This window comes from Simochromis diagramma, unplaced genomic scaffold (assembly GCF_900408965.1).
Source record: "Simochromis diagramma unplaced genomic scaffold, fSimDia1.1 OVJJ01000361.1, whole genome shotgun sequence".
In the NCBI taxonomy this organism is placed as follows: domain Eukaryota; kingdom Metazoa; phylum Chordata; class Actinopteri; order Cichliformes; family Cichlidae; genus Simochromis; species Simochromis diagramma.
In genome coordinates this window covers 17,922,454-17,932,200 of record NW_024386860.1, presented here as the reverse complement: position 1 = coordinate 17,932,200, position 9,747 = coordinate 17,922,454, and the positions used below count along the sequence as shown (strand labels likewise).

The window sequence follows — 9,747 nt, the reverse complement described above, 5'->3', positions numbered from 1 at the left end:
TTTTAGGTTTATGTGGATTAGATCCCAGGTCTTCCGGACCTTAAAATGAATCTGATTTCTTCTCTCACTGGCATTCAGGTCGCCTAAACAAACCCCACAACTCTGTCGTGTTTCCTTTCACGTTAAACATCACACACCGAGTTCTGCGGGAGTTTGGTTTGCTCTCACCTTGTCGGCAGCGTCTCCCATCGCCCTGACGGCTCTCTGCAGCTGCTCTCTGATCTTCATCAGGCGGTGATAAAGCTGCAGGCTGAGAGTCAGCAGGAGGCTGCGGACCCTCGTCCACATACTGGGCTCATCGCCATCGTCTTCACTCTCGTACTGCTGCACCCTCAGCTCCCATTCCTGACCTGATGGACGGCAGAGACGTTCAGAGGCAGAAGGCTTTGCATTCATAAAGATGGGTTACAGCAAGCAGCCATCAAAAGTAACGTTTGTAGAACTCGTGCTGAACTGGAGTCTGGGCAGGACGTGCATTTCACATGACATTAAAGCATGTTCAGAAACTTCATGTCTGGTCTCATTTCCTGGTGTGGCCCTTGCATTTGACGCCCCTGACCTACAATAAGAAGATTTTAAAAACGCTTTCGGTGACACAGCTCAAATGTCCTCGCTGTTTTAAAATTCCAACCAGGCCTCACATAGATATAAAGACAAACGTTAAACACACTCAGTCTAGAAATTTCCTCAGAGTGTCACATGAAGTGAGGTTTTGATCCTGTCACCTTCAGTGTTATTGGCGTCAACATGTGACACCGAGGACTCTGCTCTCTGATTGGTTCGTTGGCTATTATCAGCATAAAGAGCTGAAGTCGCCAGCAGCAGTTTGGGGAGTCAGCAGAGCTTCGGCTCCCTCTGCTGGTTGAATTCTGCAGAAAAATATCCCACACGCACACACAGTGTCAAGTACTCCTATCTTGTGCAGACATCTAATCGACATAACGCTTTCCCAGCCCCTGACCTTAACCATAACCCGATTGTAACCCTGACTCTAAAACCACATTTTGAGTCTCAAAAATGCCTTCAAACTTGTGGGATTTTGGTGCCCACAAAGATATGTACTCACACTCACACACACGTTTTCCACAGAAAAAAGTTGATTTTCGATAATCTCGTCTGAAATATGAGCTGCGGTGATGCATTTCTGTGTGATAACACGATAACTACAGGTGAGGCAACATTAGCTTAAATCTCTCAGACTTGCAGAAAAATAGCTGTTTTGCCAAAGAGCACTACAACCCTCCTCATACTCACGCAGTGTGGGTGGGAGGGGCAGGTAGTAGGCGGTGGCGTCCTCCACGCGACTCAGCACGTCATCGAGTCCCGACATGGCGGCCTGGCCCACCTGAGTGTTCTGCAGCTGCTGCACAGCCACCCGGCCTACGTCGGCCAGACGCTCCAGCTGATCCAGAGCTGCGTCCAGGCCGTCCACCACCCACAGCTGCACGTCATCCAGGGTCAGGAAGAAGGCGTCCTTCAGGTGAGTCATAACCTGATCAGAGGCAGGCATTTACAGCGATTTAAAGTCCCTGTAACATCAGGCAGCAGCCTTCCCTGACATTGTAAACTGTTTTTAAGAGTCGTCTTTGCACATTAAGCCTTTAACAGGCTCAGAGACACTACAAATGTTGGAGGAGATCAAACTGATACGAACCACCTGGGGGCAGCTGAAGCATGTGAGACACTTTACAATTATCTACAGTCCTGTTTGGGCCTGCCTGATGAATCTCTTTGAGCTCCAGGTTTGGTTTCCACCACCTCCTCAGAGCAGCTCTCTGACCGCGTGTGTCGGCTGCTGAGCAGGAAGTGCCCAGAGGCTTTCTCCAGGTGATTTCTGCCCCCAGGTGTCCTGTTCTAGACAAACACCTGAAACTACAACTGAATCCTTTGAGTGATGTCTGAAGGACTTTAAGCTGGATGGAAAAACTACATTTATTACTTTAATTTTACATAAAGGTGACGATTTTAAATGATCCGTGTATAGCCTTTTAAAACAATGCTGAGCCTTTTTTCCGTTGGATCCTGTTGTTTCGACAGCCTGGCTGCTCGCTCGTACTCTAGTGCAGAAATTTACCGTTACCTTAACTGGCAGCGGTGCAAAGAAAAGTTTGTGACATGACCACAACAGAAACATCACATCTGTAGCAGGTACTGACCTCGTCTGTTGACTGGTTCAGGATCGGATAGGTTTTCTCCAGGTGATCAAGACCAACGAGCGCAAAACTGTTGGCAGCATCGACTGTGGAGAACAAGACAAACACGATTCAGAGGCAGCGAAACTGTGATCAGGTGAGATGAAGCTAACGGTGCCAGCAGTGCTGTCACGTACTCTGTGGCTCCAAACTCTGCAGGAGGGGCGTGGCTCGTCTCATGGCCTCTTGGGAAAAGCTGCGAACTCCGACCTCGGCCATTCCTCCCATCAGACCCAGCAGACGGTTGCGAGCTTTGACCCCCGAGTACATCGAAGTCACCATCTGTAACGCTGAGCGAACCAGAGGCAGATGGGAAGCTCTCAGGACGGCATTGGTCTGAAACACGAGGAGGAAAACCGTTACACCTCATCAGGACTACAATGGGGTTTTTTAAAGCTGGAACTGGGAATACTGGAATATTTGGGCATTGGAGCTAAAGCTCACTCAGGTTATGCAGCAGGACAATGATCCGAGCCCACCTCCACCTCACAAATACTTTTTCACATACTTATATATCGATACAAACACAGATCACGTTGTTCTTTTATTCCCATTCATTCTGTATTTCATCATTTGTTGCTCATGCTTCCACAGATCGAATCCCTTCCTCCTCTTCTGTGGAGGAGCTGGAGAAACGTTTGGGCGAAGCCTAAGTATGTTCGCTCTTAGCTCACCTCATGATCTGGATGAGATGACATTTCTCTTTCGCCAAATCTGAGAAAAAACAAACAGAGGTCACAGATCAGACTCGCCTCCACGACCTTCACATCAGCATGAGGCAGTCAGCTGCCGAGCCTCCACAAAGCTCACGACTGTTCGACCAAAGCCAGCATGAAAATCGTCTTTTCTTCGCACCATCCGCTCCAGCCGCGGAGCACACAGCGGCTCAGACGCAGCACAAAAGCCTTTCTTTAAAACGAGAGCGCAGAGAAACGGCGTGAAGACTTTACAGGGAGAAAATGATCTTGAGTTTGCATCATCTGAGTTTCAGCTTTACAAGTCGTCTCTGTGGAAAATGGAAAGCACCTTCAATAAGTCACCTAAAAACATCACGAGGAAAACTATTGCACCAAGATAAACGTTCTGTATTTCAGACACTTAATCAGTATTTTACAGTTTTCTGCATGAGGGAACTTTTTTTGACTTTTTCTTTATTTGTTTGTTGTTGTTTTTGATTTTCAGCAACGTCTATTTAAACTACTCAACATGGATGAAGTGGAAATAATCCCACAATTCAGACTGGGATCATTTGAAATCATCCATCCATATTCTGCCGAACTCTCTTCCAAGGAAACTCATTTGTATCCATGACCTCATCCTTTGGTCGCTACCCAGAGCTTGTGACCATCGGTGAGGGTGGGGATGTAGACTGAGCGGTAAATTGGCAGCTTCGCAATGTTAAAGTTAAGCAGTGACCACAGGTATTAGTTGGGTTACATGCATAGCTGGACTGGCTGGATGAATGAGTGGAAGGGAAGTTATGAACTGTTTCTGAGAGACAAATAACACCAGGATCATTTTCTAAGTAGCTGACAGCTGGTAACTGTGCAGGGGCGGGTCTAGCAAAGTTTTGCCAGGGGGGCAGGTAGGGCATTAACAGGGAGAGGGGGGCAGAAAGATATACTTTCTTATTCTCATTTAAAATGTCTCGCTTTTAATAAATAATTATCTGAATCTTACAACAAACATTTTCATCTGATGTAAAATGTATAGAAATCCATTATTGTACATAGTAATTTTTTTAGGGTCCCATCATAATTTCTTCAGAAGTAGCAAAGGTAGTTACTGTTATCTGCAATAAACTTTGAATGAAGAAGTTTGTTGTCCTCCGCACCGCTCAGGTTACGCTGGGTAATAAGATTCTTACTTCACTACAAAGAAATAAGTAAAATAGAATAATTAAATTAAAGAAAAGGAATGAACAACACGCAGAAAATAAATAAATTAAAGGATTTACAGCGTACAGAAGTGTAGAGCGGGGTCACAACATAAACTTTGTTCTTATGCAACGGTAAAACATTCAGAACGTACGAGTGTTATTACACAAAAATGTGTTACTGTATAGGCAAATAAAAGTGGCTGAATATCCAGTGTGCCAGCACACACACACACACACACACACACACACACACACACACACACTCGGGTATTCATATCTTGTGGGGGCATCTAAGTGACGTAATGCTTTCCCCAAACATAACCTAATTGTAACCCTGACACTAAAACCACATTTTGAGTGTAAAAATGCCGTCCAGGATTCTGGTCCCCATTAGGCTGTTGGTCCCCTCAAGTATAGTCAATTATTAGTTTTTGGTCCCCACAAAGATATGAATACATGCTCAAACACAATAAAAATTTTATTTCCAAATGATTTAAAAAATTGTCATTTTGTTAACATGAAACATTTTCTTTAACCATGCACTTTTTTCTCTAAACACTACTTGTGTAACTGTAAAGCAGGTTAATTTGCCAGGGAGCAAACCACCAACCGTCTGACAGGTGGATACCCCCCCCCCCCTTGCTGGTCTGTGGGAGCTTTTGTAAGAGCTGGTAGAAATTGTTCTGTATTATTGTCGCACACATCCTCAGGTAGTACACTGAAAAAAAAGGCCATGTTGGATTTACTTGATTCAATAGTGGACATTGGTTGCACACAAATGTTTTGCTTTGGCAGAAAACTTAAACAACTGAGTTAAATCAACACAACTTTTCATATTCAGTAAACCTGTGCATTTTGTGTTCATAAAACGTGATTGAAACATGTTCAGATGAAGTAAGTTGAGCTCTTGGAACATTTTAATCCTTCACAATTTTGTCATTTTATTTCAACACTATTCAATAACTTTTACCCCAATACTACTTGGTCACTTAAATACTACATGCTGTCTTCATATTACATAATGTTCAACAAAGTCTAGATCCTGGTTACCATAAAAATTGAATGGGTCTTCAACAACTACCATCCTTCTATCCTTATCCTGGTTGCAGGAGGGCTGGGAAATAACCCTGAAGTGATAGGTTACAAGGCAGGGTACACCCTGGACAGCTGACCAGTCTATCACATAGAAACAAACATTCACACTTACATTCACAGGTAATTTAGAATCACCAGTTAACCCTAACTCTAATAACTGCATGACTTTTAACTGCGGGAGGAAACCAGAATACCCAGAGAGAAACCTGCAAACTAGCCAGAATGTGGCTTTGAACACAGGACCTTCTTACTGTGAAGCAACAGCACTAACCACCATGCCAACAATCTAGGAAATGTAGGAAAGCTATGATTTCCTGTATTTGATGCAGAATTGTTTTGTTTTTGTAATAATACACAATAAATAGCAATAGCATGCACATACATGTGTGTAGTTGTCTGCCTCTTATAACTCCAGTGATTTTCCTGCAGTTTGAAATCTTGTGCGATCTTGTGAATTTCATGAGTTCAGCAACTAACCACTCTTACTAGATTGTATCAGGTCGTCTCAACAAGAACAAATTAAGTTGTTGAATTTCGTACAGATTCTTCATGATTTAATTACGTTCATAGAAACATGAAATTATTGTGTTCAAATTACAAGTTAGACTTTTTTAATGTAACAACCACCCAATTTACTTTTGTTGGTATAGTAAAAACAGTAGAGGCGGCTGCTCGACTTGACTGAGATGGATGCTTTCCTGAAACCACGATCTAAAGAGCGCGAGTCTGAAACCCGTGCAGTGTCGTGGGATTTAACATTGATATATTATTGACTTACTTCACTTGAACATGATATGAACAATTTAATCTAGCCTCTCTGCATATCATGTAGTTTCTACACTATGTAGTTACACTTAACTTTAAAGCACGAGGCAATTGTGTTAAATACACGCAAGATGCTTACGTAAATCCAAGAGCTGGCCAATCCCTTTTTTTCAGTGTAGCTGTTTTTCTTTATCCAGGTCAGTGAATCGCTGGTTACACTTGCTTGTTACATAAAGCTAACAAATATGTCACATGTACACAGTTAAACAACACTCTTGAGGTTTGAGGGGAAGAGTTTTTTCTACTGCCTTTTAAGAAAATTTAACCTAACAGCCTAACAGCTCCCAGCTACAGAGTCACATCTGACTGGGAGGATTCACACTGGTATAAGAACAGAACAGGTAATAAATGGAGAATTCAAAGCCAACACATAAAAAACAGCATTTAAAGCTGCTGTTTCCCACAGATGAGAAAGGAAACTTCAGAGTCCTGAGCTGATCGTCCCAAACTCAGGACGAGCTTCTGGTGCCTGCAAGCATCAGGTTTTACAAGGCGCCAGTAACAGAGTTTCTGTTTTAACTCTAACACAGACACACAGGAGAGTCTTACCCCATTAGAGGACTGTTGATGAAGCAGCTGAGCCGAGTCACGATGACAAAGATCATGAAGACACTCAGACTTTATAACCTGTAGATAAAGAGTGCTCCTGGGATTTGAGGTTAATAAACAGCGACCAGATTGGCTGGAGCGTGGTGTGATGTCACTGAGGTTTTAGACTTTAATGGGGAAATTGAATCATGGCCCTGCTGTACATGTCTCTGACTAATCAATTACCTGTGAATCAAAAGGGTCATTCAGGGGGAAAGTACAGGAAACTGAGAGCCGAGGGAAACGCAACACAAAATATAAATACTGTAAATCCAGCTGATAGTCACAACGCTCCACCGGAAAATATCAGCAGAAATATCCAGAATAAAGGTAATAATAAGCTGACGAAACTATAAACCAACAGCTGATCGAAGCCTTTCAAACAGACGTAAAGTTAAAGACATTAAACTCTTTCTGCAGCGCCCTCTGGTGTGTGGTCTATGTTTAGACTTCCTCTAAAACTAAGGCCTTTTTTAAAACATCTAAAATGCAAAATGTTAGTGGAGGACGGGCAGAGCGGCGTTTGCACAGCCACGTCTGCGTTCTGATGTACTGGAGCCACGAGCTGAACTCAGAGGAGAGAAGTATTGATCTGATCAGGCTAGTATCGATCCGATACTGTCCAGGTTAGCTGTGTTGCAGGCAGGATGAGGACTCAAACAAAAGCTTGAACAGTAAGAGGGCCGCTTTATTGGCTGTGGCAAAAACTCTAAAATTACAAACAGGGAAAACACAAAACTTTCAAGTGGAACCGCAGAACTCAAAATTAACAATAAGGCGATAACACACAGCCCTGAGAGGCAACAACGGAGAGAGGAAAACACAAGGCTGGAAATACACAAGGAAGTAATGAGGGAACGAGACACAGGAGCGGGCTTACAGGTGGGGTGTGGCCGCGTTGAAACAGGAAGCTGTAACTGATCAGGCTTACAGGTGGGGGTGTGGCCACTTTGAAACAGGAAGCTGTAACTGATCAGGCTTACAGGTGGGGGTGTGGCCACTTTGAAACAGGAAGCTGTATCTGATCAGGCTTACAGGTGGGGGTGTGGCCACTTTGAAACAGGAAGCTGTAACTGATCAGGCTTACAGATGGGGATGTGGCCGCTTTGAAACAGGAAGCTGTAACTGATTAGGCTTACAGGCGGGGGTGTGGCCGCTTTGAAACAGGAAGCTGTAACTGATTAGGCTTACAGGCGGGGGTGTGGCCGCTTTGAAACAGGAAGCTGTAACTGATCAGGCTTACAGGCGGGGGTGTGGCCGCTTTGAAACAGGAAGCTGTAACTGATCAGGCTTACAGGCGGGGGTGTGGCCGCTTTGAAACAGGAAGCTGTAACTGATCAGTTTAAGGCGGGGGTGTGGCCACTTTGAAACAGGAAGCTGTAACTGATCAGGCTTACAGGCGGGGGTGTGGCCGCTTTGAAACAGGAAGCTGTAACTGATCAGGCTTACAGGCGGGGATGTGGCCACTTTGAAACAGGAAGCTGTAACTGATCAGGCTTACAGGCGGGGTGTGGCCGCTTTGAAACAGGAAGCTGTAACTGATTAGGCTTACAGGCGGGGGTGTGGCCGCTTTGAAACAGGAAGCTGTAACTGATCAGGCTTACAGGCGGGGGTGTGGCCGCTTTGAAACAGGAAGCTGTAACTGATCAGGCTTACAGGCGGGGGTGTGGCCGCTTTGAAACAGGAAGCTGTAACTGATCAGGCTTACAGGCGGGGGTGTGGCCGCTTTGAAACAGGAAGCTGTAACTGATCAGGCTTACAGGCGGGGGTGTGGCCGCGTTGAAACAGGAAGCTGTAACTGATCACGTTTAAAGGTGGGGGTGTGGCCACTTTGAAACAGGAAGCTGTAACTGATCAGGCTTACAGGTGGGGGTGTGGCCACTTTGAAACAGGAAGCTGTATCTGATCAGGCTTACAGGTGGGGGTGTGGCCGCTTTGAAACAGGAAGCTGTAACTGATCAGGCTTACAGGCGGGGATGTGGCCACTTTGAAACAGGAAGCTGTAACTGATTAGGCTTACAGGCGGGGGTGTGGCCGCTTTGAAACAGGAAGCTGTAACTGATTAGGCTTACAGGCGGGGGTGTGGCCGCTTTGAAACAGGAAGCTGTAACTGATCAGGCTTACAGGCGGGGGTGTGGCCGCTTTGAAACAGGAAGCTGTAACTGATTAGGCTTACAGGCGGGGGTGTGGCCGCTTTGAAACAGGAAGCTGTAACTGATCAGGCTTACAGGCGGGGGTGTGGCCGCTTTGAAACAGGAAGCTGTAACTGATCAGGCTTACAGGCGGGGGTGTGGCCGCTTTGAAACAGGAAGCTGTAACTGATCAGGCTTACAGGCGGGGGTGTGGCCGCTTTGAAACAGGAAGCTGTAACTGATCATGCTTACAGGCGGGGTGTGGCCGCTTTGAAACAGGAAGCTGTAACTGATAGGCTTACAGGCGGGGGTGTGGCCGCTTTGAAACAGGAAGCTGTAACTGATCAGGCTTACAGGCGGGGGTGTGGCGCGCTTTGAAACAGGAAGCTGTAACTGATCAGGCTTACAGGCGGGGGTGTGGCCGCTTTGAAACAGGAAGCTGTAACTGATCAGGCTTACAGGCGGGGGTGTGGCCGCTTTGAAACAGGAAGCTGTAACTGATCAGGCTTACAGGCGGGGGTGTGGCCGCTTTGAAACAGGAAGCTGTAACTGATCAGGCTTACAGGCGGGGGTGTGGCCGCTTTGAAACAGGAAGCTGTAACTGATCAGGCTTACAGGCGGGGGTGTGGCCGCGTTGAAACAGGAAGCTGTAACTGATCAGGCTTACAGGTGGGGGTGTGGCCGCTTTGAAACAGGAAGCTGTAACTGATCAGGCTTGCAGGTGGGGGTGTGGCCGCTTTGAAACAGGAAGCTGTAACTGATCAGGCTTACAGGTGGGGGTGTGGCCGCTTTGAAACAGGAAGCTGCAAGGTGACTGACTGGTCTTCTTGACTGATTTTAAAAAAATGATATTATCAAATCAGTACTAAGGCTTGTTGGTCCCGCTGGTTTGGTGTTCACGCATCGATCGTGACCGTGTTCCTGTAACTGTGAGGCGTATGTGACACAACCGATATTTCTGTCACTTGATACATAGCAGTGACATTTTATAATCTACCCTATAAATTGTTGTAGCTGCATGACTCAATTCAGGAAC

The 9,747-nt window shown here is 45.6% G+C and overlaps 1 protein-coding gene across 1 annotated transcript in view; it reads right to left on the bottom strand.

The window, feature by feature from the left end:
- Positions 1-9,747, bottom strand: part of plin6 (perilipin 6) — a 30,695-nt gene that overhangs the window by 9,734 nt on the left and 11,214 nt on the right. Inside the window, exons 2-7 of the mRNA XM_040031196.1 lie at positions 6,541-6,609; positions 2,867-2,906; positions 2,330-2,528; positions 2,157-2,239; positions 1,255-1,492; positions 169-350 (exon numbers count right to left, since the gene is read on the bottom strand). Of these exons, the coding sequence (XP_039887130.1) occupies positions 169-350; positions 1,255-1,492; positions 2,157-2,239; positions 2,330-2,528; positions 2,867-2,906; positions 6,541-6,596 (798 nt within the window). The 5' untranslated portion in view covers positions 6,597-6,609. The remainder of the gene's footprint in view (positions 1-168; positions 351-1,254; positions 1,493-2,156; positions 2,240-2,329; positions 2,529-2,866; positions 2,907-6,540; positions 6,610-9,747) is intronic.